This window comes from Drosophila eugracilis, unplaced genomic scaffold, assembly GCF_018153835.1.
Source record: "Drosophila eugracilis isolate 14026-0451.02 unplaced genomic scaffold, ASM1815383v1 contig_90, whole genome shotgun sequence".
Taxonomy (NCBI): domain Eukaryota; kingdom Metazoa; phylum Arthropoda; class Insecta; order Diptera; family Drosophilidae; genus Drosophila; species Drosophila eugracilis.
In genome coordinates, this window is record NW_024573812.1 from 8,793,647 (window position 1) to 8,821,045 (window position 27,399).

The 27,399-nt window shown below is 38.3% G+C and overlaps 7 protein-coding genes and 2 non-coding genes across 11 annotated transcripts; 5 read left to right on the plus strand and 4 right to left on the minus strand.

Annotated features, from left to right (window-relative positions):
• The first annotated feature begins 342 nt into the window (after window positions 1-342).
• On the plus strand, window positions 343-5,610 carry LOC108113160 (transmembrane protein 53). 3 transcript variants are annotated; one of them, XM_017223672.2, is made up of 5 exons: window positions 343-444; window positions 745-928; window positions 1,052-1,227; window positions 4,321-4,602; window positions 4,714-5,610. In XM_017223672.2, exons 2-5 carry the CDS (start codon window positions 814-816, stop codon window positions 5,302-5,304), a joined length of 1,164 nt encoding a protein of 387 aa, XP_017079161.1. In that variant the 5' UTR covers window positions 343-444; window positions 745-813; the 3' UTR covers window positions 5,305-5,610. The 3 variants fall into 3 exon arrangements, with proteins under 3 accessions (XP_017079161.1, XP_017079163.1, XP_017079162.1); XM_017223674.2 differs by lacking the exons at window positions 745-928; window positions 1,052-1,227 and having other exon boundaries at window positions 358-444; XM_017223673.2 differs by lacking the exons at window positions 343-444; window positions 745-928; window positions 1,052-1,227 and adding an exon at window positions 3,194-3,311.
• A 171-nt stretch (window positions 5,611-5,781) lies between these two features.
• On the minus strand, window positions 5,782-5,863 carry Trnas-uga. Its single transcript has one exon. It is a non-coding gene; the product is annotated as a tRNA-Ser (tRNA).
• Window positions 5,864-6,360: 497 nt separating this feature from the next.
• Trnas-uga lies at window positions 6,361-6,442 on the plus strand. The gene has a single exon. It is a non-coding gene; the product is annotated as a tRNA-Ser (tRNA).
• A 352-nt stretch (window positions 6,443-6,794) lies between these two features.
• Window positions 6,795-8,811, minus strand: LOC108113378 (rRNA 2'-O-methyltransferase fibrillarin). The gene is made up of 3 exons (XM_017223947.2): window positions 8,712-8,811; window positions 8,138-8,592; window positions 6,795-7,545 (listed from the first exon to the last, which is right to left on the minus strand). The coding sequence occupies exons 1-3, from the start codon at window positions 8,722-8,724 to the stop codon at window positions 6,964-6,966; spliced, it is 1,050 nt and encodes a 349-aa protein (XP_017079436.2). The 5' UTR covers window positions 8,725-8,811; the 3' UTR covers window positions 6,795-6,963.
• Window positions 8,812-9,806: 995 nt separating this feature from the next.
• On the plus strand, window positions 9,807-11,622 carry LOC108113195 (tektin-B1). The gene is made up of 3 exons (XM_017223722.1): window positions 9,807-10,115; window positions 10,371-10,802; window positions 10,869-11,622. The coding sequence occupies exons 1-3, from the start codon at window positions 9,904-9,906 to the stop codon at window positions 11,524-11,526; spliced, it is 1,302 nt and encodes a 433-aa protein (XP_017079211.1). The 5' UTR covers window positions 9,807-9,903; the 3' UTR covers window positions 11,527-11,622.
• Window positions 11,535-13,908, minus strand: LOC108113194 (protein arginine N-methyltransferase 7). Its single transcript, XM_017223721.2, has 3 exons — window positions 12,156-13,908; window positions 11,941-12,092; window positions 11,535-11,883 (listed from the first exon to the last, which is right to left on the minus strand). The coding sequence occupies exons 1-3, from the start codon at window positions 13,863-13,865 to the stop codon at window positions 11,628-11,630; spliced, it is 2,118 nt and encodes a 705-aa protein (XP_017079210.2). The 5' UTR covers window positions 13,866-13,908; the 3' UTR covers window positions 11,535-11,627.
• A 439-nt stretch (window positions 13,909-14,347) lies between these two features.
• LOC108112492 lies at window positions 14,348-14,665 on the minus strand. Its single transcript, XM_017222360.2, has one exon. The coding sequence runs from the start codon at window positions 14,642-14,644 to the stop codon at window positions 14,372-14,374; it is 273 nt and encodes a 90-aa protein (XP_017077849.2). The 5' UTR covers window positions 14,645-14,665; the 3' UTR covers window positions 14,348-14,371.
• A 5,944-nt stretch (window positions 14,666-20,609) lies between these two features.
• LOC108112141 (putative gustatory receptor 59b) lies at window positions 20,610-21,768 on the plus strand. Its single transcript, XM_017221889.2, has 2 exons — window positions 20,610-21,548; window positions 21,610-21,768. Exons 1-2 carry the CDS (start codon window positions 20,610-20,612, stop codon window positions 21,766-21,768), a joined length of 1,098 nt encoding a protein of 365 aa, XP_017077378.2.
• Window positions 21,769-23,421: 1,653 nt separating this feature from the next.
• On the plus strand, window positions 23,422-24,574 carry LOC108112142 (putative gustatory receptor 59b). Its single transcript, XM_017221890.2, has 2 exons — window positions 23,422-24,360; window positions 24,419-24,574. Exons 1-2 carry the CDS (start codon window positions 23,422-23,424, stop codon window positions 24,572-24,574), a joined length of 1,095 nt encoding a protein of 364 aa, XP_017077379.2.
• Window positions 24,575-27,399: the final 2,825 nt, after the last annotated feature.

A 27,399-nucleotide genomic window follows, 5' to 3' on the forward strand; every position in this document is an offset into this window, starting at 1 on the left:
TTATCTTTATATCTTTGGAATATTATTATTGTAGACGCCTATCAAATGCTACTAATTAGCAGCTAACTAATGAGTCCGTTCCGTTATTAATAAACTAATGGAATCAAGGGCTTTACTTCTCTAAAAACTCCAGTTTTTATAATGTTTGATGGTATTTTATGCCCTGATTTTGGGCCAAATAAAAAATATATATATTATTAATGTCCTTACTTGCCGAAAAGGAACCTTTAACATAAAAAAAATTTACATTTCAGGTTAACTCGTTTTTTTTTGTGTGTAGAAAAATACTATATTAAATCAATAAATACCAAAATATTAAAGTTTTTCTTCAAAGGCCTTAGGGCAACTTAAGCGAACGGTCGCACTGTCAAGCGGTTTGTAGTCGGGGGCAGGATTGAAATTATTTAGCAAACAAAAATCGAAACACGGGAGCACGACGTTAGCGTAAGTGTTACGGCGATCGATTTAGTTCGTTACCAATTAAAAAATCATAAATACACAGATTCAACACACACACACACACTGTCTCACAGACATTCGCACAGCCAAGGGAGAGAATTAGAAGCAGAATCTCAATTTATCAATTTAACAATACAAATTGAGACTCGTCTGCAGTGGGTACAAAGTTCAATCCGTGTGCATTGGCCTGTGCCTGTGTGCGTGAGCCCATATGTGATAGGTGTGGGTGTGTGTGCAGTACGCAAATGAGACAAAAAAAGACAACCATTGCAAATCATTTTTCAGTCTGTGTCCAAAGCGCTTTTGTGAAAGTATTCGCCCCGTGAAAGTATTTCTGCAATTTTCCGCAATATAATGGCTGCACACTTTTTCCGCACTGCATTTTACGCAACGGCGGCGAGAAAATCGATGAGTTTGCCCTTCGCCGGCCGGACAGCCGCAACTTTAGCCGTGGGCCTTTCATTCGGCGGTAAAGTCTTAATCTCAATTTCAATCTAAATATTCTGCTGCATTTTCCGCATCTCCCGTTTTATTTATAATCGCTTCTGGTCTTCTGCATTGCCCACATCCCACACTACCCGTAATTAAATAGCACAAAATAGTCGGGCAGCCGTTCCGTACGAGAATGTATACGCGGATAACTTTTTCGGAGGCTGCCAAGCCCAGGGATTGCTCAAGGTTCCCCAAACCCGACAGATCCAGCCCCCGCTGTTCCGGAACTTCTCGAGCTTGCAGACAGGCCATCAGCAACAGCAGCAGGTTCAAAATGTAAGCATAATCTCCGAGACAATCAATCCCATTGGTTTAGTAGGTTCCCAGAATCAACAGAAGTTTAAAAGTCTAATTATATAGTAGGATAATATTAGTAAACCTACAAGATACGTTCCTTTTTATAGGTATAAAGTAAATACTCATGTATCATTGGATCTAGAGAAGTTTAAATCTAGACATTGTCGTCTGTCCATAAGAAATCATTTTGTTCTTTTTATTTATTTTAAAATCGTAAATTTTTTTTTTGAATCCATCATAATCATAATAATAAAGTGCATTATAACATAGGCCAAATTTTTAATGTAAACCTCTCAAAGGCTTTCATTAACTAAAAGAAAAAATTGCACAATATAGCTTTAACGTAGATAGAAACTATAAACAAAAGACTGTTTAATCTCAAGAAAAAATGAGATAAACTACATGATGGCTTTTGCAATATCATTAAAGTATATATTCCCATATATGCCGTAAGCGACATTTTATAGTGCAGGGTTCATGTGTTTAATACTGAACTTTGGCTTTAAAGGTATGTGTATCATAACAAATACATTGCCAAATTTTTAGATGAGTAGATGTCTAAACAATATTATGAACAAAAAGACTTCTTATCGGCAAGATAAGACAAAATATCCAGGTTTATAAATATATATACGTCCGTGATGAGATTAAAAAAAAATACTATATGTACATATGTAATAACAATAGTGCATTAACAACAGTTGCAGTTCTTCGTAGATGAAAGCTGTAGGTAAAATGTATAGTTTTCCTAAATATATTTATATATTCAAATGCACGTTAAAAAACATTGCCTTTCATGATTTTACCTCTTACAACTGCAGTTTAAATTTTGTTGTGTAATTAATGATTTTTCTAAAAAAAAACCTTGGCTATTCGGTAGATTTAGGTTTGACTAAAGTCCCATCTATAAATTAGGAAAAGTTCTAACTGTCAGGGTATTTCATAATCCAGCTACCAATCACTTTTTTTCTTTGAACAACTGTTGATCTGCGATTGAACCTTTAATTGCTAAATTTTCGCTTCTTCATTTTGTGCATTTTGTAGTTTATGACTTTCGAAATTTGCATGCTTGAGTAAATTGTATTCCCTGCACTTTGTACCCGGCAAATGATTTTGGTCTATCTCTCCTAACCTCTCCCCCTCTTCAATGGTGATTTGTACCGATAAGCTCTATGTGCATATGTATATATATGTGAATATTTTAACATTTTTTTAATTGTTGTTTGCCATTGGTCTACAATTAGTAATGGCTCATTAACCGCTTGAACTAACCGGCTAATTATTGGGTATTCGTATTTTAGTAACGGTGTTCTCCTAAAATTAAGTTTATTGAACAGAAACCCTTATCCTTGGAAATATTTTCGGAACCACCCTCGCGTTCAGTAAGCTCCATGGAGATGTGACACAGCTTTTTCCATGATTCAAATCATAATGGCGCCCAATGCCAAGCTTTCGCCCGAGCCGCCAAACATTCGTGTTCTGTGTTTATTTTCAGACAGCAAGTTAATCATATCTATACCTAATTTCAAGGGTGTTTTGGGTCTAAGATGTTAATAACAATGAATTATTATTTTTTTTTAATTTTACTTAATAGGCATTCATGTATTAAAGTCTAGATAAACACCTGAGTATCTGGAATTTTCTAGGACATTACAAAAATTGAGCCAATAATCTTTTAAAAACAATAGAGTTTTTTTTAAATGGTATTTTCTAGTCGAGTCTATATATTTACTTTATCCAAAGGGGATCGAGACTTCCAGTGCCGCAATGTAATTTAAACCAATGCCGCAAAGAGTAGAAAAAACATATTCCTCCATATACACACACATCAGCTGAAATAACTATTTTCCATGGGGAATGTAAGCTCGACTCAATTCCGCTCAACTATCTATGATCGTTCCACTGGATCGCTGGGTCTATATGCTATATGTTGTGGATCAGTCAGTTGGTCAAAGTCGTTGCACCTGCTTAGTTTTATCTTCAATATGGACTTCCTAATTGAGATAACATTACTGGTCATATTGGCAATTATTCTGCTTAAAATCTATCATCGCGCGAAACGTGTGAGTGGCCGTGAACTTTCGGTTCAAGTTCAAAGTGTCAAACTAAAGTGAAAGTTTCTCTCTTTTATCGGGTCATTCGGACCCCTTAATTATGTGATCTTTTTTTTTCCCTTAAACAATTTTATGTGGGACCTTTAAGGTCACAAATTTGTTCCGTCTGTTCTACACTAATCTAAATTGCAACTGCTTATCGTTAGATTTTGCGGGGCTATCTTCGAATCCCGAATGCTATCAGTCGGTTTAGCCTTGCTGAAATGTAGGAAAAGAACCTAAAACCTTTGCACCACCTTCATTTAGTCTGTTGCTTTCGTGCTAATTTGTTGCTTGCTAAGCCAATTTCTGATAATTTGTGACTGAAAAGTATTATTCGGAAGCGATTTGGTATATATTATACGATTGCAGTAAAGTTTGATTTAACTTACTAAAATTTGAACCCCACGGAACATAGATCTGTTTTTTATTAAGGCGTGATATAGATTGTTTAAACATATATAAAGTGATCGGAGTAATTCAATATCTTACTCAGTAACAAACAAACGGACACCTGGAGTAATCTTATCAAGCACAGCTGTTTATTATCACGTGTTCAGCGACTTTTTCAAGGTCAGCAGCTGATTGCGTGGATAAATCAGAACTATATCAAATATATCCCAGAATTTGCATGGATTATGGTGCCACCGTAAATCTACAGACAGAGTCTGACCGATCAGACCATATTAACCACTCAAGCTTTCATATCTTATCAGAGAGCTATTCAGTTAGTGACTGGACCTATCCAAACTTTGGTTCGGGACAGAGATTAGCTTATGAAATAGCACAGTTCTAGACGGCTAGTCGTGAAGCACAGAGGTTTAAAATTGTATGCATATTTGCTTAGTTAATTGTATTTGAAATGTATGTGAATAGCATTTATTTATTGTTCTTAAAGATTCATTTTTTGCTAACCCCACTAATAATGTCAAATCAGCTTTTCCCAAATGAGATAATAACAAATATTTCTCTCACTCAGAGCGCCATGGCTCCGTCAAAGAATCGCCGGTATATATCCTCGCAGGATATTACCAAGAACATGACTCTGTACACCAGCAACAAGACGCAAATCGAGGTAGATCCGAAGACACTGGCCTTTAAAAAGCCAACTGGAAACCCACTGGTCCTAATGATGGCCTGGCTAATGGCCAAGCAAAAGCATCTAAAGAAGTATGCACAGATTTACACAGAGATGGGCTTCGATGTGGTGGTGGTGCACATTACGCCGTGGCAACTCCTCTGGCCGGTCAAGGGGACCCAGGTATAAAATAAATATTATTTTGATCCATTGGAGCTTTTGAATCAAAGTAGTGCCTTACCTTTTATCTAATTAAATCATTCACTTTTTAATGCCTTTTTTACCTATGTCCAGGTTGTGGCCGCTGAAACTCTACGATTTCTGGAGAACAACAAGTCGTATGAGCCTATCGTAATGCATGGTTTCTCCGTGGGTGCTTACCAACTGGGCGAGATCATGCTACAGATGTCTCGCGATATGGATCGCTATGGCAGCATTCTAGACCGTTTCGTGTGCCAGGTTTGGGACAGCGCCGCCGACATCACTGAGATCCCAGTGGGTGTGCCCAAATCGATTTTCCCTAGAAACGAGCGCATGCAGAGCGCCCTGCGCAACTATACGCTGTACCACATGAAGACATTCCACAACCAAGCTACCATCCACTATATGCGCTCCAGTCAGATGTTCCACTCCACACTGCTCAAAGCTCCAGCGCTGTTCTTTGTGTCCGACAACGATCCCATTGGTCCACCATCCTCCAACCAGGCGGTGCGTGAGAACTGGGAGCGAGCGGACATCAAAGTAACGTTTAAGTGCTGGGAGCGATCCCAGCATGCTGCCCACTTCATGAAGCATCGCGACGAGTATCTGCAGACGCTGTTTCAGCATCTGGAGACCTGCGGTGTATTAGAGGCCATCGGCGTACCAAAGCGCGCCAAGTTGTAGACGTCTCTTTCGTAGAGCCGCTGACGAATTCGGTGATATACATTTATTCAAGAATCAACGCGAAAATGATTTTACCCTAGCTGCTAAGACCTAAAGTTTAACAAGAAAAGTAAAACCAATGTCCTCTTTGAATGATTATGATCTGTGTGTCTTTCGCGAGGCAGAATCTTCAAACGCCCGCATGGGAAATTCCTAGGCTAAGCTTAATGTCGTATTCTATAATCTGAGAGAAAAATGCACTACGCCTCTATATTGTTATATTTTGAGATCGCTGCAAAACGGCTAAATAAAGTAATTTTAATGATATATGATTTATATATAATTTTCTTAGTCATGAAGTAAAGAGCCTGCTGATAAAGCAGATAGCTGCATACATAAACGTCTCATATATGGAGTATGTTAAATTCAAAAGTCCAAAGACACAACGAAGAATCAAAATAATATTAACAAAAATAAAAAATATAGATCAAACCACACCGCTGCGGACAGGACTTGAACCTGTGCGGGTAGAACCCAATGGATTTCAAGTCCATCTCCTTAACCACTCGGACACCGCAGCCTTATCGAAGGCTGGGCTATTCGTTATGTAATCATTCTGACTACATAATTGCATGAGGATAAGCATCTTTCTTTTTGCAATTAAATTGGCAATACTTTTCTTAAAAGTTATGCTTTATTTTAGGACAGTGACTTACAAGTTTGTTCACTATTATTTTTTAGGTGAAGTTTATATATATATATATATATATATATATATATCTATATATATATATGCTAAATAATTTTGAAAGGGAAGTTCTAAACAAAGATAGTAAAAAAAAATTATGTTTAGCTTACAATATATTTCTTATTTGGGCCCATTAGGCTTCAAAGCCAGGAGCCCAAAACATCATCAAACCTTTTAGCTAAACAAGATAATCCAAGACACAAACCCAGAATAGTTCTCGGCTTACATCCATAAAAATAGTTGGCCATCCCTGGTAATTTTTAGATGAAGGGGTTGGAGACGACACTCGATGTTTTGTCTTATATGAACTTTGCCACTACGCCGACACAGCTGCGGTGTCCGAGTGGTTAAGGAGATGGACTTGAAATCCATTGGGTTCTACCCGCACAGGTTCGAATCCTGTCCGCAGCGAGATTAATTTTTTACTTTTTAATTAATTTACGATGTTATTATTTTATGCTCTTATATTTTCCTGTGATTATTTATATGTGCTTTATTAAAATAAAAAAATATTTAATGTCATTGAAAGTCTGAAATTGGTTACAAACTGAATGCCATTTATTCAAACAACTAAATAGCTAGTTAAAATTGTGAAATGGCCAAAAAAATTGATAATCCGGAAACCGGATTTTAAAATAATGAATCTTTTTTCATGAGCCCCGTTAAAATCAGTTGCATCCTAATTAATTCGGCTTGGTTCATATAAACCCATTACCAATCTTTGGTCACCACAGCCACATTCTGCAGACAACTTCGGGTAGAGTTTTACATTTTCTTTTGGTTTCTGAATATATTTTGTACGTCTGCTACAAAAATAGTTTGCATTTTGATTTATCTTTACAACTATGGTTTTATATTTAAAAAGAAACTTAATACAACACGTCTGTATTAGTACAATAGCCTTAAAACTAAACCAAGCAGAAGATGACTGCTTACTGCTTGGGCGGTGGTCGGTATACGCCGACGACGACGGCGTGGTCTCTCTCGTAAGGCTCTAGCGTGAGCTGCTCTTGCGGCTTCAGTTTGTCAGCCTGCATTTTCTTTACCTCGGCAGCGAATACCGCTTCAGGCTGCGCCGTTGAGTCGATGCAGGAGGCCTTGATCGAGATGACAAAGTGACCGCCATTCTTCAGGAAGTGCTGGGCATTCAGCGCCACAATACGGCCCTGATCCGGCTGGGCAACGTCAGCGAAAATCGTGTCTACCATGCCAACCAGCATGCGGTACTTGTGCGGATGGCGAGCATCCTCGATGATGGGTATGATGTTGGTGCGTTTCTTGGCCACATTAATAAGATCACGTCCGGAACGGTGGGAGAACTCCACGGCGTAGACAAGTCCTTCGGGTCCTACAACATCTGAAACGTGGGAAACTGTCGTTCCGGAGGCTGCTCCCAAGTAGAGAACCTTAGAGCCCGGTGGCATGTGAATCTGTTCAACACCACCTAGGACAGCTGCAGCCAACTTGGAACGGAAGGGATTCCACACACGGTACTCGATCTTCTCGCCATTGGACTGTAAAGAAATTCAAAACATGGTTAAATATTGTGCTCATAGGTTGATTAATTTAATTAGTTTAACAAGGAAGTGGGAAATGATAGGTGGAAATGTATTCAGCGGACCTTGCTTAGCCATGTGTTTGGATCTCTAAATCCGAGATAGATTAACGAGTTCCTTGCGAAATTTAATTTAAATTCTTAATTTTTGAAGAACTTATCAATTAATAGAAACTTATACACAAAATGAGTAATAGTTTGAAAAAATATTTTTAAAACGCACTAGATTTTACCTTGAAAAAGATTAACAAACACATGTTGTTCAATGATAAATAGCTTGAAAGTATCTCAAAATCACTTTTCAAAATGGTGGATTTGTTTGGGTTGGGATTGTTTTGGGATAGATAAGTGCCTCAGTTGTGCATTGTTCTAAGCAGACCATGGAGCACCCAGGACTGCTTTACGTGCACCTGAAGTGCACACAGCCACAGGTGGCCGCCATAGACGCTCATGACCACATAATGTCATGTTCTGTACCCCTGCACAACCTCATCATTAGCCAGGGATATCTAGAGGTTAATTTTGTGAATATAACGGAAAGGATGACATACCTCAACGGAGATGCGCTTCTCGCCGTAGACTTCGGATCCGGGTACAAAGTTCCTGGTGACCAGGGCATCCTCCTTGCCGCGTGCAATGAACACACCCTCGTGACGATGAGGTTCGATGATGACCGTTTTGCCTGCCTTGAAACCGCCGGCACCACCACCGCGACCTCCGCCGCCGCGGCCACCACCACCTCGACCACCGCCTCCACGTCCTCCGCCACCACCTCTTCCTCCAAAGCCACCGCGGCCACCACCACCTCCGCGACCTCCACCGCCTCCACGACCACCTCCAAATCCGCCTCGGCTACCACGATCTCCACCGCCGCCTCGACCACGACCTCCTCCGAATCCGCCTCCTCCGAATCCGCCACCACCGCCACCACCTCCACCGCCGCCGCCACGCCCACGGAAGCCACCTCCTCCACCGCCGCCGCCGCCGCCACCGCGTGGACTGAATCCTGCAATAGAAAATAGTCGCATTTGAATATTTACCCACTAGGAGGTTAAGTTAAGCGATCCAAACTAAAATTTGCAGCGCTTGCTTCAATTTGGTTTAGTAAAGGACGATTTTGCGCACCTGGTTTGCCCATTTTAAGGTGGTGTACTTGCACTTTTTAATACAACTTTTAACGAAATGATATTGGGCCCGTTAACACGCGGCAACCAAAACGCTTGAAAAGAAAAACACGTGTGTGCGCTAGGGTGACCGCACCAACGAACAGAGGAAATATACCGAAATATTTGTGTAAAAATACCAAAAGAAAAGTATATGATACTGGGTGCGGATCTGCGATATGACCTTAGCTATGCTTTAAACCAAATTATTAAATAAGTTCCATAAAATAAAGGTAATTTCTTTATTAGTAATAATAATTATAATTAAGAGTATAGTTATTTTCATTACATTTTTAAAATTTATAATTTACAATATGGTTGAATATGTTTGTATTTTTTAAATTTTCTCTGGCTTTATTAATGTTTGTATTTTAATTTAAAAAGTATTAAAAACCAATTTTTTTTTATATACATTTTTATACCACTTGTATAACATATTTTTGTCAATATCTACCGATTTACCAAAGATTTTTCAAACCGAAACAATCTTTCGCTATTTATGAAAAAATTTAATTACACATGGGCAGTGATGTCACTATCAGTTACTCAACATGCTTTCTCCGACAATAGGTGGCGCTTCGGGAATTTCCACTAGTAAAATGAATATTTTAAAATTGTGTACAACAGTAACGGGTATCTTATAGTCGCGGCACTCGACTATAGCGTTTACTCTTGTTTAAAGTAGTTTGTTCATGCTTTTGTGTGGGCAATTTATGTATGTACATATTTATATACATTAATATGTAAACAAAAGCAATTTCTTGGTAAAATCGACTAGTTCTACAGTTAACTTTTAATTGAAGTTTATAAGAAATACTCAACTATAAGTTTTAAACTGCTTAATAAGCCCCAGGGCCTTATCTCAATAAATGCATGTATGAACTTTCATTCCTGTTGTTGCTATAGTAAAATATGTACATGTATTTGCCAAATTTTGTATCCTTCAACCTTAGCAAACAAATTACAGACCGTTGTTCTTGGCAATGACCCAAACGCCTTGGAGATCTAGTGTTCGTTGACCAAACAACCATTCCAAATCGATGTTTCAGAAAAGAATTTCAGTCTTCTTTGAGAGTTTAAGTTGAGAGCACACATTTTCTGAAACTTATTAAAGATAAATCCCGCTGTTTTACGTTACAAATTTTCCTAACACAATGGCTTTTCACTCGGTGGTAACGATGGAAAAGCCGCTCCAGCACATTTCGCTGACGGACTGGTACGCCCAGGTGAACCAGATGCGAAATGTGGCGGATGCTCGGAGATCAGATGGCTTCGCCCTGCGCCATGCATCACGATCGTTGAGGAACGAGACAAGGATCGAAGGCGACTGGGCCAATTACGAAACCAATGAAGCTCTGACCGATCGGTAAGTCGATACAAGAGTTTCCACATGGTGTTAATTTAGGGCTACAATTTTCGTGCTTTCATATTTCATTAAAATGATCAAAGAGATTTTTCCCAGTATTTAAAAATTCCAAGATGTTCTTAGATACATTCAGATACAGATTATTATTACAAAAGATAATGAAGTTTTTTTTTGTTTTCATTTGATGATAGTTAAATTTTAACATAAAAATATAACCATTTATTTTTTAATAAATCCTCTTTCGTTACGTACCAGTATCTCAGAGTTGAATCGCTGGAGAGATATAATCTCCAAGTCCTTTGAGAGGATTGAACGCGAGATATTTTTGCTGCAGGAGGAAAAGAACGCCACGGAACGAGAGCTAGAGGCGTTAGCGGGCCCTATTTCTGTTATTGCCGAGTGTCTCACAATGAGAGATGGTCGCCTTGGGTCGGAGATTACTTATGATGAGGCTGATACGGAGATCAAGAACGAACTGGTCGTACTGGAGAACAACCAGAGACTGCTGGCCGATCGTTGCCAGAAGGCATGGGAGAAACTAAATCGGCTGGAGGAAGTGCGCTTCAAGATCGGTCTGGAAATTGAGTTCAAAGTGGAGGCGATGCAGTTGGACAACTCTCAGTTGGCCCTTGATCGCAATTCGGCGAATATTTCCTACAAGCCGGATCCCACTAGAAATCCAAAGAAGTGAGTAAATACAGATTTAATTTATATGTTTGTAACCCATGCATAATCCAAATTTATCTTCCGTAGCTCATGCTCATACGAGTCCTGGCTGGAAAACGTGAAAAACATAAAACTGCTGGCGGAGAATGAACTGGCTGATACGTACGCCATCCGGGAAGCGTTGTTCGTGTGCCGCGAGAAAGCGCGCAATATGCTTCAGTCTCAACAGGAGCGGGCTGAACACACCATCCGTAAGCGGATTTTCGAGACCCAACGGGCTAGAAACGAAATGGAGTGGCAGCAGCTCAAGATGAAGGATGAAATGGAGAAGGCGATGTGCGAAATCCGTACCTCGGAGAATGCATTACGTGACAAAACCGATGCTCTTAAGCTGGCTGAAACACGACTGGAAAACCGTGCCCAGAGATCTGGTATGGAATTGTGCATGGATCAGGCACACGACATGCTCTGCCTTGAGGTGGAAAAACTGCGCGAAATCCGTCGCAGGCTGCAGGCCCAGATCGACGCAAGCAAGACTAACTTCCTTTTGCTGGAGGAGCACGGCAAACGGATCGATGATGATCTGGAGAACAAGCAGCACTCTCTGATGACGGACATCAGGGCATTGGATCTGCGTATGCGTCTTAGAGGAGGAGAGTTTGGATCCAAAGTAACCAGTAACGCCTCGCAGACAGATAGGAACATAACACTTACTCGCATGGAGAACGAGATTCCCAAGGACTAGACTTTTTTTAAATATCACTCATTGCTTTTACTCTGACGTTCATTGCTCGTTGTAATTTGTCTAAATTTTTGTGAATAAATGATAAATTTTCCCAGAGTGGTTTATAGCATCTTCTGGCTAAATGTAAAGTTTAGTTCGCCCAGCAGAGGTTTAAATTCCGTGCTCCATTCGAGGTGGGTTAAGGCATCTTTGATTTTTCGAGGAAAGTGAACTCCTTGTCGCACGAACATATCCCACTTCACAAAGTCGCCGGGAATTACAGGTTCACTAGGACCACTGCTAACGACAGATCTGGGACTGCTGTCATCTACCAATTGCCAGTCCACCCATAAGGCAACTCCATTGCATGTTCCAGCACTGGTAAAACGATTAAGATTAATAACTTTGAAATTAATCCTACCAAATTTTACTAACTGCTTCAGTTCTATGGTTCCTTTCAGGTTATGCTCTGCACTGAAGTTGCTGAACTCTACACTGAGTACTTCTTGGGGCTCAGAAAGAGCGCGGCAGGGATATTCCCAAAGGGGCTGGGCTTCCACCAAGGACACGGCCTGCTGTGCAGATCTCTGCAAGTAAGAAAATCATTATTTCATTTCATAAAATCAATTTTAAAACAAATGATGATATACCTCAACCATTTCGTCAAACAAACGCAGATCAAATCCCTCACAAGTTCCAACGGGTGCTCGAATCTTGTGCAGATCAAGAAACTCCACGGGTAGAGCATAGATCCTCGCCGAACATGGCGAAATCATCACGTTTTCCGATAGCCTGTCCTTAACCTTCATAAGCAAGGTGCCAAAGTAAAAGTTGTCCCATGGCAGGATGGCATTAAGAAAGTAGGGTTCTGCAAAGATGTGGGTAAAGGCAGCCAGCTGCGAGTCTTCAAGTTCCTCAACTTTATCCACAAACTGGACATTCTTCAGTTGGTTGTGTTGCACAATAGATTCAAGTAATCTTCGAGAGAATCGGTGTGGTTCATGGAGTTGGACAGAAGCAGCTCCCAAAGCAGAGCTCGCCAGGCCTAACATGCAACCGTTACCGAGGACCAATACATTGGATTTTCCCGCCTCAATATTTTCCTCTAGGTAACGCAGGTAGCGTTTGTTTCGAGGCGACTGGTTGATCTGACCAATTCTGCTGCGCGAGTAAGTCATGTGCAGGTCACATGAGCAAGTGTGTCGCCGCACACTTTTCGTTGGTACCTCTTCTCGAGCATCGAACCAGAGGGAGTACTCATCGTGATGACAGCTCAGGTGAAAAGATTTACCTGTCTCGAGCAGCTGCAGAGGCTTGGGTATGTAGTAAATGGCTTGCATCCAATGATCCCGCCAGGGAACAACATTAGGCAGCGGATGATCCTTTCCCTTCTCGGCCGCCAGTTCTTTAATTTGGGGATGCGCCCAGTAAGGAGCACAACTGAGCAGTATCTCACCTCCATCATCCAGCTGAATGTCCCACCAGTAGAAGACCAGCTCGGCGGCACCTGGATGTTTGGATTGCAGTTTTAATAGTTGGTCCCGCTTCTTCTCTCTCTCTTCCTTGCGCTGGAAATCAAACTGGAAGATCTCTACGGGATCGGTAAGCGGGCGGAAGGCGGAGCTTGGAAGCTGAGACAACTGAACGTCGTGAAGAGCCGCCTCTCCTTGGCATCCCTTAAGCTGCTCAGGCGGTTGCAGCAGAGGTTCACCGTCTAAGTTAGCAAGCGTTTTAAGGCTGTTCCACTGTGCAGCTAGTGGAGATTGGGCCACTTGAGCGTAACATCTAGCGCGGGAGGGAATACAAAGTGCGTCCTCTGTGAGTAATTCGGCATGGGCATGGTTGTAGATCCCTATAGCGCCCTCGCCTATTAGTTCCGTGTCCAAAAGTTCGGCTACCAGGAGGTTGGCCTTTCTTGGCATGTCCTCACCAACTAGGATCTCCGTGGAACGTTTTCGAATTAGGCGTACCTTGTCACCCACTCCATTCGCTGCCAGGATTTTTTCCGCGCAATTGGCCATTGGTAAGAAGGCCTCGCAGGCGGTTACCGAATCCGCACCTGCCTCCAGGGCCATCATGGAGAGTATTCCGGTTCCGGTGCCAATATCCAGGACGTGCACCTCTCTGCCCGCTTTTCTCATTTCGCCGATTGTTTTCTTCAAGGCAGCGAAGTACTTCTGGTTTCGCTCCCAGTCATGCAACATGTCGCCGAACCCCGCGTTGGCCACCTCTAAATGGTAATCGTAGTCATCGCCTCGCTCCTGCCAGGAGTTTTCACCCGTTATCGGGTTTATCACTTGCGAAAAGCAGGACATAGTGCGGCGGCTTAAAAAGCGTGTCTTCAAAAAATTCCTCAACATAAAAACCGGCTAAATAAATACCTCCCACAGTTCTGGCATAATTCGATTGATGTGAGGTGCGCTCTTGGAATGCCCTAAATAGCTATATTTTAGTTTAGCTATAAAGATATTTTACAGAATTATTTTGTTTTTGAGCACGTTATTCTGTTTTGTTCGCATAACTTTATATAAAATTTATTAATTAATTCTAAATACGGATATGAAAAACATTACAGCTAGATGGATCGAGCACAGAAGCTTTGGCTATAGTTATGTGTCCATATCTAAATGTAAGGATGCCACTTTGTTAAAAAACATTGTCATCTGGCAGCGCAGTGTTTTACTGTGAAATTTATTAAAAGCCTACCGATAAATCGATAGTCTGAATACTTTGTTAGCCCGCCAAAGTGTTAAAAGATTTTGTTTTGTAGTTTAAGTGTTTTATTTACTATTGAAAAATAAAATTAAAATTATTAAAATTCTTGCTTATTATTATGCTTATATATAATGTTGTTTTTTGTATTTTCTTAAAACTGCTCATCCAGCCGTCGTTTGACGCTAGATAATAATTTTACACGTTGTCGCAGTTGCAGGGGTCTCAATCCAAAATGTCTGGCCAAAGGAGTTTCACTTTCGCACTCATTGTGGTTCTTGGTGGTAGCAGTGCAACTAAACTGATTGCAGTCATCTTTCGTTGGCTTCAAACAATTGTTGACGATAAAATCCAGAAGAGAAATCCCTAGCACAATGAGAATCAAACAGGCGGGATCAACTTCGATAAACGACAGGGCACCTTCCATTTTTCTATGTGCTGGCTTCTTGAACTGTAAATTGCGAATGACATTTGGGTATGAAAATCCAATCTCTTTATATGAAAGTCAGGTAAAATTAAATCTATAGATAAGCAGGTAAAGGTATTAAGTCACATTACCGAAAGGTTACCCATAGATAATAATCCCTTTGTTTTTCTAGACTTTTAAATTAAGCAGGTATCAAGTTTGTGAAAGCACGTTTGTACAGGTATAATTGATAATACAAATTGTGATACCCTGTTGTGTGTGTATTACGATTGCGATCTATTTAGTTACGTCTTGCCTGTCTGTCCGTAGAACTCGAAGATCTCGGAAAGGTTCTCTTTGCTGGGTAAGTTTAATTCAACAACCGGACAGACCAAAAAAAGAAAAAATAAGAAAAGATAATTTATAATTACTAAATAAAACGTCAAGCTCTATTGAATTATTTATATTTTAAGGCAAAAAGCAAATATAGCATCTCTTTTTCTGATATATGATATATATGTATGATTGATGTCTGTAATGCTCTGTCATTGATAGGAAAAGATTAATTGATTCATATGCATATGAAAACACAGCTAGTGTTGGTCAGTTCGAGTTTGATTGTCGCAGACATCGGTTCCTTGTAAGCACGATAATGGAGAGAATAACAAAAATTTACCATGGATATGCTTTGATCATTGGAATGACGTCCTACAGAATGGTTCACGGCAGATTCGAGAAAACGACAATAACCCGAGCATATGCCTTAACGTTAAATTTTTTAACCATCGTAATTCTACCATCGGCTTTTTGGAGTGCAACCAAACGAATGATGTGCGAATCTTGGCTCCCGAAAATGATGTTTATAGCCCCGATAGTCCTACACTCGGTTAGCTATATAGTTATAGTGTATATAATCTCTTCACGGTGCTGCCGAGACAGAATGGTTTTGGACTTGCTAAAGTTAAACAATCAATTAGATCGAAAAATGGTGGCTACTGGGTATAAAGCAAATCCAGGCCTTCTTAGGATATTATATATGAAAACATTCACATCAGTTTATCTTTTCCTGTCCACCATGGTTTCATTTCTCTTTTTGAATGCTGAAATTTTTGATTCAATCGTAATTAATCTTGGGTATAGTATCCTGAATGCAACCACATTCTTCTACTTCACATACTTCTGGCAAATCGTTAGAGGTTATGATTTCGTCAACCATGAAATTAAAGAACTCATCACCTTTGGATCAGGAAAAACTTGTACCAATTACTCAAAGGAACTGCGGGATTTGTGGTATCTTCATTCGAAGCTCAGCCTCATGGCCAATAGGATAAATAGAGTCTTTGGTCTTCAGATGCTGGTTTCACGAATAGAATATATCATACACGCTATTGTATATGGTTATATAGGATCAATTTTCGTGCTTAAAGGAGTTAACGTTTTAATGTGTCATGCGGCTGCAATATATGTGGTTCGGTCTGCAGATTTTTTTCTAAATGATTACATCAGTGATTTGACCACGCGTTGTCAGTGTTATCCAAATTACGATATTATTGAGGGAAAAATGAACAAACAGGTTGTTAATAAATTAGAATGTGTAAAAATATACAACAATATTGTCTATCATTTCAGCTAAGTGCCTATCTGATCTATGAGAGCAGCATGAGAATCGATTTAAAGGTATTTGGATTATACTTGGCCGACAGAAGCCTTTGGCTTAAAATGATGTGTTTTATAGTTTGTAACTCCATATTGCTTCTCCAGTTCTATATAATGTTGAGGGAATAGTGCATACTAGAACTGTTTTCAAGTAAAAGCAGTATAAAATACAACTGCAAATAAAGTTCTTAGTTGTTAAGTATAACGTCAAGATCGTTATTGCACTAATAATATTTAAAAGCAAACATAAATTATAGCTTCTTTTTCTTATATTTGACACCAAGATTTGTTTCTTTTCGAATAAAATGCATATGTAATATTACAATTTTGAAATAATATTTCAATTCAAGGGAATGTATTTTAAATAATAAAAACACATTTAACATATAATTTTAAACTGATTGTCACTAGAAAAATACACATATGGAAAAAACATTGCCAGCCCTGGTAAAATTATCGAAAGCCCCCTATAAATCGATAGCCTTATTTCTGTTCAGATCCACTTTAAAGTTAACATAATTGATTTTAGCAGTTTACTTTCTTAATTTTTTTATTAATACAATTTTTTAATACTTATTCTTATGAGTACATACAATGAATATTGCCTTAAATTGCTGATCCAGCCGCCGTTTGACGCCAGGCAAAAATTTTGAACGGTGGTGCAGTTGTAGGGGTCTCAATCCAAAATGTCTGGCCAAAGGGATCTGACTTTCGCACCTTTTCTGTTCCCTATGAATACTGCAGAAGTAAGGGTAAAGTAAGCTACAAACTCTATTGTATCCGACCAATTGTTGTCGATGAGATCCAACAGAGAAGCCCCATCTTTATCGGAATCGTACAGGCTGGATCAACTGTAAATTGCGAATGTTACGAGTCAAGTAAGATTAATGATATAGTTAAACAGGTAATGTTAGTACCTGGAAATGGGTTGGATGGGAAAGTTTGAAAGAGGTTACCTCTATGCTTAATGAAGGTTTTTTAAACCAGAAATCCTAGCCGTTTTGTTTTGCTAAAATTTTAATTTAATTGCACTTAGAGTTTCAAGCTTATGCTGACTGGTATTATTCATCACAAAAAATGGCTTGCTAGCTTACTAATCCATTTTAATTTGCAGCTTAACGTATTTAAAATCTATATTCTATAGTTTTCGATGAACATGCGCACTCTGATTGGTCAGAGGGTAGCGGAGTCTCGAATTAGATGTGGTCAGATAGATAAATAATATCAGACACACCCTAACGGATGAAAATTTCACCGGTTAGTTTCAGCTAGTGCCTCTTGGAGAGTGGTTCTTTTACGTAGTGATAATGGAGAAACCAGTTAGGATATACTATGGATATGCTCTGATCATTGGAATGACGTCCTATAGAATGGTCAATGGAAGCTTCCAGCAAACCAAAATAACGCAGTCGTATGCCTTGGCCTTGAATATAGTAGCCGTTGTCATTCTACCACCAGCATTTTGGAGTTCAGCCAAAACTGTAATGATAAAATCCTGGCTACCAGAAATTATGTTTATAGTTCCATTTGTTCTTTATGCGGTTAACTATATAGTTGTAGTATATATCCTATGCTCACGAAGCTATCGAGACAGAATGTTTTTGGATTTACTAAGGTTAACCGATCAATTAAATCGAAAAATGGGCCGTGCTGGAAGAAAAACAAACCCAAAGCTATTAAAACTATTGCATACGAAATCGTTAACTCTCGCCTATTTATGCCTGTCCTCCATGGTATCACTTCTTTTCTTAGAATCGGGAATTTTATTTGCGTTTATAATTAACATTGCCTACAGCATTCTGAACACCACCGTTTACTTTCACTTCATATCCTTATGGCAGATTGTTAAAGGCTATGATTTTGTTAATCAACAAATAATGGATCTCATCGTCTTCAGATCAGGAAACAATAATACAAATTATTCGGAAGAGTTGGAGGATTTGTGGTTCCTTCATTCGACTCTTGGCAAAATGGCCAAAAGGATAAATAAAGTCTATGGACTGCAGATGCTGATTTCACGCGTTGATTATGTCCTATTCTCTATTATACATGGATACGTTGGTATTGTTACGGTGCATCAAAAAACTAGTTTTCTTTATTTTCATGTAACTTTAATATATTTTGTTCGATTTGCGGACTTCTTTCTTAATGATTACATCAGTGACTTGACATCACGGTATCAGTGCTCTCCGAAACACGATATTATCGAAGGAACAATGAATAAGCAGGTGGTTAAGTTAATAGATTATATAAAAAATATCTTAAAATAAGGATTATACTTACAGCTAAGTGCCTATATAATCTACGAGGCCAGTTCTAGACCTGATTTAAAGGTATTAGGACTCTATTTGGCCAACAAAAACCTATGGCTTGGGATGTTGGGTGTAATAGTATCTTACTGTGTTTTACTTCTACAATTTTTTTTGATCCTAAGTGATTAATATTATATTTTACTTAATTTCAATAAAATCTTCTGAAAATGTAAACAGAGTATTCTAAATATAATTAAATTTTTCACATGGTTAAAAAAGAAAGGATAGAAATAGAGCAGATTTGGTCAATCACTCAAATTCTTTTCGGAATTTAGTGAATAACAATAACATATATTTTATATATATTAATATATTTTTTTCTATGGCTAATGAATGTGTTAAACTACATTGAAAGAACTCTTGAACTTCTTCAGGGTTCAGAAATAACTAATAGAATTTTGTATAGAATCGGGAAATAAAATCAACGACCACGCTCGTGGTACCCCAACCAATTGATCACTGCAATGACCTGTCGTTGATAGGAAGAGATTAATTGTTTCGTATTCATGTCCCAAATACAACTTGTGCCTGTCAGTTAAAGTTATACTCTCGGATACAGTGGTTCCTTAATACAGGATAATGGGGAGAGGCGACAAAATTTATCATGGATTCGCTCTGCTCATTGGTTTGACGTCCTACAGAATGGTCCAGGGCAGATTTCAGAAAACAAAGATAACCCAAGCGTACGCTCTAACGTTAAATATAATAACTATTGTCATCTTACCATCGGCGTTTTGGGGCGAAATCAAAAAATTGATCTTGGATTCTTGGCTCCCGAAAAATATGGTTTTAGTCCCAATTGGTCTATACTTTGCTAAGTATTTAGTTATAGTGTACATCCTCGTTTCACGTTGTAACCGGGACAGTATGTTTTTGGACTTGTTAAAGCTAACCCATGAGATAGATAAAAAAATGGTTCGTGCTGGAAGAAAAACGAATTTAAGGCTCGAGAGATTATTGCGTATAAAATTTTTCATATCAGCATATATTTTTCTGTCCTCCATGGTTTTAGTTATCTTTCTGAAATCGGGATACGTTGATTCAATTTTAATAATTCTTGCGTATAGTATCCTGAATACCAACACGTACTTTTATTTTAAATACTTCTGGCAAATCGCTAAAGGTTATGATTTCGTAAATCAAGAAATAATGGAGCTCATCGGCTTAAGATCAGGAAACAATATAACAAATTACACGAATAACCTGCAGGATTTATGGTTTCTTCATTTAAATCTCAGCAAGTCGGCCAAAAAGATAAATAAAGTCTTTGGACTTCAGATGGTGGTGTCACGCATTGATTACATCATATTCGCTATAGTATATGGTTATGTAGGGATAACATTCGTTCAGAGTGGAGTAACCATTATGACGTGTCAGGGAGTTGCGGTCTATTTGCTTTATACTGCCGACTCTTTTCTAAACGATGTCATCTGGGACTTAACCTCGCGCTATCAGAGTTATCCGAAGCATGAAGTTACCGAAGGCAAGATGGACAAGCAGGTGGTATCTAGAATAAGTAAAGATATCTAAAACTAATGGCTATCATTTCAGCTAAGTGCCTATCTGATCTATGAGAGCAGTATGCGAACCGATTTAAAGGTTTTTGGATTATACTTAGTAAACAAAGGAATGTGGCTCAGAATGATGTGCTTCATAGTTTGCAACTCTATATTGCTGCTTCAATTCTATCTGATTTTGAGTGATTAGTGCGTAAGATAACAAAATCGATCTTCAATTTAGACCAGCATGAACATATTTTTGGATTAGTGTCATAATATTAATGTTCAACCTTAAACTATCTATGATTGAATTATATGCACTTTTAATTAAAACGCAGCTTAAAATTTTCCGCTGATCATTAAAACGCAGGTACTATAGTTCTGGTAGTTAAAACTGATTGGTATCGGCCAGTGAAAAACACTTTCACTAATTAACTTAACCAACAGAAAGAAAACTCGACCGAATGACTTTAGTTGCAGTTCAAAGCTTTTCCACGGCGGTTCATTGGAAATGTTCAAATGAAGTTGATTGTGTCGATATGTTACGTATACGCCATGGCTATCGGCATGACGTCATACTGCCTAATCGGTGGAAATTTAAAGCAGACAAAGATTACCCAGATATATTCTGTCGCTATGAATGCAATCACCTTGACGGTTCTGCCGTTAGCTTTCTGGAAATCAGCCCAGTTAATGACGATGGCCGAATGGCTGCCTTCCTACATGTGGATAACTCCTTATGTCCTGTATTCGTGCAACTACGTTGTTATAGCTTATACTCTGATTTCGAGATGCTTTAGAGACGCCATGTTGCTGGACCTACAGCTTTTAATAATGCAAATAAAACGGAAGATGTCGCGTAGGGCAAAGGAAATCAATCCAAATCTGCGTCATATATTTTTCCTGAAAAGCTTTACGTTTAGTTACTTGTGCGTTGCGTATATACTGACCATCTTCGTTTACCAATGGAAATTAGAATGGTCTCAAATTGCATACGGAGGTCTAGTTAACACTTCCTTAACTGTCCAGATCGTCAATACGTACATCTATTTCGTTTCCTTTTGGCAGATTGCCAGAGGCTATGATTTTGTTAACCAGCAAGTGGTAGAGATCACTTCAGCTGCATGGTTGGGCTCAAAAGTTCAAGCAGTAGAACTTCGAGGCCTTTGGGCTCTGCATTCCAACCTGAGCCGGACTGCGAGAAGGTTAAATAGGCACTATGGTCTTCAGATGCTTGCCATTCGTTTCGATTACTTTATATTCTCCATTATAAATCTATATATGGGGACGATATACGCAAGGTATGGAAAATCCGATGCGATTGAAAAGTTGTACGGATCTCTAATTTTTTGGATACGAAGTGTCGATTTTTTTCTAAATGATTATATTTGCGGTTTGGTTACTGAATATCAAAGTCAGCCAAAGTATTTTGTCAACGAGCGCGACATGTCTAATCAGGTGGTTAATAATTTAGTGTTTAGTTTTTAACAACTTTCCTAAACTACGTTAAAATTTCCAGCTGAGTTCTTTCTTGATGTATGACAGCAGCACAAGGCTGGATCTGAAGGTCTGCGGACTCTATCCGGCGAATAAAAAGCAATGGATGGAAATGGTGGCCTCTATTTTAGTACACTCCACAATGCTGCTCCAGTTTCATCTGGTTGGGAGCAAGAAATAGATGGTACTAAGTTTAACTTATGTTGAATAATAAATATTTTTATGCGAAAATAGTGGAACGTGTTTAGTTCAATCTCCATGGGAGTCACCATTTGTCTTTTTCACCTAAGCACTTAAGATTATTACCAGATAGAAGTGACATCAAAACAAAGCTTCTGTTTAGAAGACACTGTTCAATCTTAAAACCCCAGATTGTCATGATTATGTCCGTTTTGACTATATCTATCATTTAAAATAGGACTTAAAAGCCCTTCGAAGGACTAGCAATTTAATAATCGAAGTTTACACAAACTTCTTTTAGCAAGTTAGTATAAGTTTGAGGTTCTTTGAAAGCGGTTACTTTAAATTAGAACTGTAAAGTATGCGAGTACTAACCATATATAACCGATACGCCCTGATCATCGGCTTGACATCCTACAGAGAAGTTAATGGCAGGCTTATTCAAACTAGGATCACGCGGATATATGCACTGATTGTTAACATATTGTTTTTAGCAGGTCTGCCCTATTTCTTATGGGCAGATGCTAAACGAATTTCATCAGCTAATTTAATGCATATAGTCATTAAGATATCACCTTTTGTTTTGCATTCGGTGACCTATGCGGTACTATTCCTAACTTTGACCTCAAGACGTGATGGAGAAAAGTTGTTGTTGGATTTTCAGCGCTTAGACGCTCAAATGAAACGCAAGATGAATCGAAGTGGAAAATATACGAGCCCGAAGCTCCGCAGGGTATTCTTTTTAAAAACATTTACCTTACTTTTCGAATCTTTGGCCAATGGAAGCTCAATTATTATTTTCGGATGGTGGCTTTGCCACGATTTTCCACAGTTTTTCGGGAACTTTTTAATTAACTGTGGACTAAACATATTGGTTGGTCGAACCTATTCGTACTTTATAACATTCTGGAATATTGTCCGGGGCTATGAGTACGTAAATAAGCGGTTCGAAGAGCTTATCCCGACCCTTAAGGCATACACATCATCCGACAAGAAAAAAATACAACATCTGTGGGCAATGCACGCCCATCTTGGTCGGATGTGCCAACGGACAAACAAGATTTGTGGCCTTCAAATGCTGGCCTTGCGGTTTGACCATTTTCTACGGGCAATCGTCGATTGTTTCTCAGTTCTTATATTTTCAAAAATGTTGTTTCCTCAACATTTAAAATATTATTTAATCATCATATGTTCTATACGAAGTACTGGATATTTCCTCAATGACTACATTCTCGATTTGGTTACCGAATATCAAAGTTATACCAAGGACAAAGTCATAGAGGGCCTAATGACCAAAGAGGTATATTAAAGTTTAACTATCAATGGTGTTTCTATAGAGTCTAAAACATTTCCAGCTAAGTGCTTATATGATTTACGAAAGAAGCATGAAGACGGACATAAAATTTTGTGGACTTTATTTAGCGAATCGAGCCAACTTTCTACGGATGGTCGAAGGCGTTTTTAGCTCATTTATACTCTTGCTGCAGTTTCTTCTGATATTGAATAATTAAGTTGTATACTGTAATTAGCTTAGTTATATCATATGAGCATCACTTCCGCACTCTTATCTTATATTTGATCAATATGGGCACTTACACTTATTGGTATTATGACAGTAGTCGATCCTATACGCTGGTTGAGAACGGACGTGGTCATGGCTTTTGCGTTGGTGAAAATATATTTCGGCTATTCGCTGGTAATTGGTATTACTTCGCAGAAACTGGACAAGCAAAGTTTCCAGAGTACTCTTTTTACACGGGTTTATGCTTTGATTGCTAATATCATTACGCTTGCCATGTTGCCTCTAGCTATATGGCACACTAGATTGAGTTTTCTGGCAATCGGGAAATTTCCACGGCTTATTTTGATTACCAATGACGTCAGACATGTGGTTTCCTATTTAGTTATCGTATATACGGTCCTATCACGCGGATTTCGAGATACAGCTTTCAAGGAGATGACGCCCTTACTGCGGAGATTACTTCAGGAAGAAAGGCGAGGAACAGGCATTCGAAGAGCAAGACGATCCTTAAAGATTATTTTATATGTAAAGTTCTTTACCGTTTGGTGGTTATGTATTACCGAATCCTTCTTCGTCTTCTTTTCGTGGAACTCTTTTACCTGGATGAAACTTGTGCAATTTATTGTCATGTCTAATGCCATGAATATTCTGGAAATGGTGCCAATGGGCTACTTTCTCGGTTTGTGGCACATTGCTCGAGGCTTCGATTATGTGAACAAGCGCATGGATGAAATAAAAACATCGAAATCGATTCGAGATTTAAAGGAGCTGCAGGATCTTTGGGGACTTCATGCTGGACTCACAAAGACAGCGCTAAAAATAAACAGAACCTATGGCCCCCAGATGTTGGCATCTCGATTTGACCATTTCATCATTGGAGTTGTCCAGGCTTATTGGGGAGCCTTTTTCGCTTACAACCGATCTACGTCTTTTCTTTGGATCGCTTACGGATTTGGTCAATATTATATACGTTCGTTGGACTATTATCTCATTGATTACATGTGCGATTTGGTTGTGAAGTATCAGGGCGCGGCTAAGCATTCCTGGAGTGAAAGTCACTGGACGAAAGAGGTAAGCTAATTGGGTTCTGAATCCTTAAAAACTTAGCTTACAAACTATTTTTGTGTAGATAAGTTCCTATGTCATTTACGTCAACAGTTCGAAGTTACAGCTCTGGACCTGTGGACTTTTCCAGGCGAATAGAAGTCTGTGGTTTGAAATGATGAGCAGCGTGTTGTATTATATTTTAGTGGTATTGCAGTTTCATCTTGTAATGGGAAATTGATTAATATTTATTAAATAGATTAAGTCATTTAAATCAAATAGCACACAAATTTCTGTATTATATGTCTTCTTTACTGCTTAAATATATATACTAAAGAATAAAGCTGTTTGTATTGCAACCTGTAAACATGTTATCTCTGGCGATAAAATGCCAGCCTGAATTGACAGTATATATCTGAGTTAACCACATTTTTCAGTTACTAAGCCTTGGAAATATCCCAGTCAGATTGATTTGGCATAATCTGTCATTTAAATGCCCGCAAACTATTGTGATTTTCTAATCATTTTCTGCCAAGAAATAATTGTAACTGTTTGAATGCACACATTTGAAACGCTTTGGGGGCAACAATGTCAGCAATATAGCAGCAGAAATGCTCTGTTCTGTAGGAGCCAATAATTTCCTATTCGATAATTTCCAAATGAATGCGTTCAGCAAATAAATTCAGCTTTGACAGCATTCGCAGTTGAAATTTAAAACGAAATCACGTTTTGCTGTTGCATACTTTTTGGCGTATGCACATCTGCTCTACGTTGTACGTGATGAAAGTTGTGTCATAAACACAGGCACACACACACACACACATACACACACACAACTTAGTTGGAAAAATGCTGGAAATGGCAGCAGGTGAAATGGGTGAGAGGCCAGAGTTAAGGGAGGCATAAATAAAATGAAATAAAATAAATCAAAGCATAATTTTCGCAATAAATTCGTTTTTACCAAACGCTGAATGCAAATCTAATTCCTTTTGCCAGGCGAAACGTGTATCGAAGTTTTGCAGTGTTCTATTTTGTGGTTTCTGAAATTTATAGGCAGTTTCCTTTTACAATCGGCTTATAAGGCAATCCTCTTTTTTTATATATATACAAATTTAATTTGAGTTTAAATCCATTTAGGAATAGCGCTGAAAAGTGGAAAAGGCTTTAAAAAATATCAAAATTAGAGTACTCAAATTTTGAAACATAAAAATTAAAACTGAAAAAGGAAATAAAATAGGTAATTGTTGGATTATACTATTAAAAAAGTTTATTACTAAAAATAAAAAGATCTTAAAGGCAATATTTTTGTTAGCATGGTGTCATTTACTAGAAAAATATCTCAATGTTTTGTTTTTATTTTTTTATTGGTATGAAGACACATTTGTTTTATTTATTTGCTAAATAATAGCCATAAATATACCTATAAAGTGATATATAATATACAGAACTAATGAAAGTCTGTCTTTAAACTGGTTCTAAGAAGGCACGTCATAAATCTTAAACTGGAATGATGACGACATTTAATAACAAACTAGTTCAAAATGAGATGATGATGTCTTCTGGCGGCAATCCGTTCTGTAAATATATATATTAACATGATTTGAATTCACGTCGAGGCACGTCAACGCAATTATGTTGGATAACAAGAGCCAAGATTTATTATGCCCGATTCGAGAAGCAAACATATATACTCGTATATAAACTATACGCACGTAACGGATGCGACGGCTGTACGCCCATTGCCGTTGGGTAGGTGGGCGTGTCCCGCGTCGCTTGACAATTGTCAAAATCGTCGCCATAACTCACGTGTTGCCAGCAACAGAAACAAGTGCATGTGGATCGAGGGGAATTCAGGAAGGATGAAGAGCAGGAGGCGTTGGAGCTGCCGCACCGGGCATCGACAATTTCAATTGAAGCTGATTTGCTCAAAATGCAAATTACGCAATGATTTACATTCCGATTGACATATTTTAGGCGAACAGTTTGCACTTCATTCCCACCCATCACTTCTCCCCGAAAATCCTTGGATCCGCCCTTTGCGTGTTGCTGAAAAGAATCCTTGATTTGCCATCGTCATTGCCATTGCCAGACCAATGCAAATTGGCTGGGGCTAGACAGTCGTTCGAAAATCATTTCAATTGCCTATAAGTATCTAGACAAAAAAAATATTATTGCTTCTTTAAAAAACAAAACTTGGAAAAAAAAAGGTTGGTAATGCAGATTTTCTGTGATTTCCACCAATTATTGTCATAAAATGTTTAGCGGTTATAAACTAAATTGTGGTTTCTGTAAAAGTTAAGCATAATTAATAGAAAGGAATTATAAGGTTATGAGAGAATACCCCTAATTAATTAATTTTCCACCTTTTGTTATTTAACTATTTAACGGATATGATAAAGTTCATGTTTTGTCCGGTTGTATGTATGTATATTGTTGACGTTTTATTTCTGTTGATGTTCTTTATTTTTTTTTCCAAAATTGTCTTATTGTTCATTATTTTAACATCCGCTGTTTCCTATTCATTGTTTTCGAAGTGCCCCTTAATTCTAGTTCCCATCTCTATATATACATCGCTTGAAACAATTGGAATTGAAACATAAGATAGTAAATGTTAAATGGTAAATGCTAAATGCTAAATGCGAACATGGTAAATGGTAAATGCTAAATGCTAACAATATGTACATATATATTATTTGGGAGTGGTTAATATCACCTCCAAATAAAGGGTGTTTTTAGAGGTATAGAAATTTATATTTCAATAAAACAACGATGGATTATTCGATTGACATGAATTTTTTTTATAAATAAAAATTCTCTAGACAACAAAATACCAAGAATACCAACCAAATCAATTAAGTTGACCATCTGTTAAAGAAGTAAAAAACGATGTAGATGTTGTGTAGATGCTCAAAAGGGTCGTAAATGACGTGACGACGATCGGATAGAATACAAGATGAACATTTTGTAAAATAATTTAATATAAACGTAAGCGTAAATAAAATATTTGATATCAGATAGGTTAGAGAGCATAACTAGCTTGTGTCTTTTAGATTTCTGTCTTAAAAT

Bases quoted from the DNA above. Each gene is read 5' to 3' on its own strand.
- LOC108113160 (XM_017223672.2), top strand. From the start codon at position 814: ATGGCTGCACACTTTTTCCGCACTGCATTTTACGCAACGGCGGCGAGA. The intron at 1,228-4,320 runs GTAAGCATAATC...TCTCTCACTCAG, and splicing joins AACAGCAGCAGGTTCAAAAT to AGCGCCATGGCTCCGTCAAA. The intron at 4,603-4,713 runs GTATAAAATAAA...ACCTATGTCCAG, and splicing joins GGCCGGTCAAGGGGACCCAG to GTTGTGGCCGCTGAAACTCT.
- LOC108113378 (XM_017223947.2), bottom strand. The intron at 7,546-8,137 runs GTATGTCATCCT...ATTTCTTTACAG, and splicing joins AGAAGCGCATCTCCGTTGAG to TCCAATGGCGAGAAGATCGA.
- LOC108113195 (XM_017223722.1), top strand. From the start codon at position 9,904: ATGGCTTTTCACTCGGTGGTAACGATGGAAAAGCCGCTCCAGCACATT. The intron at 10,116-10,370 runs GTAAGTCGATAC...GTTACGTACCAG, and splicing joins AATGAAGCTCTGACCGATCG to TATCTCAGAGTTGAATCGCT. The intron at 10,803-10,868 runs GTGAGTAAATAC...TATCTTCCGTAG, and splicing joins CCCACTAGAAATCCAAAGAA to CTCATGCTCATACGAGTCCT.
- LOC108113194 (XM_017223721.2), bottom strand. From the start codon at position 13,865: ATGTTGAGGAATTTTTTGAAGACACGCTTTTTAAGCCGCCGCACTATG. The intron at 12,093-12,155 runs GTATATCATCAT...TCTTACTTGCAG, and splicing joins TGTTTGACGAAATGGTTGAG to AGATCTGCACAGCAGGCCGT. The intron at 11,884-11,940 runs GTTAGTAAAATT...TCGTTTTACCAG, and splicing joins GGAACCATAGAACTGAAGCA to TGCTGGAACATGCAATGGAG.
- LOC108112492 (XM_017222360.2), bottom strand. From the start codon at position 14,644: ATGGAAGGTGCCCTGTCGTTTATCGAAGTTGATCCCGCCTGTTTGATT.
- LOC108112141 (XM_017221889.2), top strand. From the start codon at position 20,610: ATGAAGTTGATTGTGTCGATATGTTACGTATACGCCATGGCTATCGGC. The intron at 21,549-21,609 runs GTGGTTAATAAT...TAAAATTTCCAG, and splicing joins AGCGCGACATGTCTAATCAG to CTGAGTTCTTTCTTGATGTA.
- LOC108112142 (XM_017221890.2), top strand. From the start codon at position 23,422: ATGGCTTTTGCGTTGGTGAAAATATATTTCGGCTATTCGCTGGTAATT. The intron at 24,361-24,418 runs GTAAGCTAATTG...ATTTTTGTGTAG, and splicing joins AAAGTCACTGGACGAAAGAG to ATAAGTTCCTATGTCATTTA.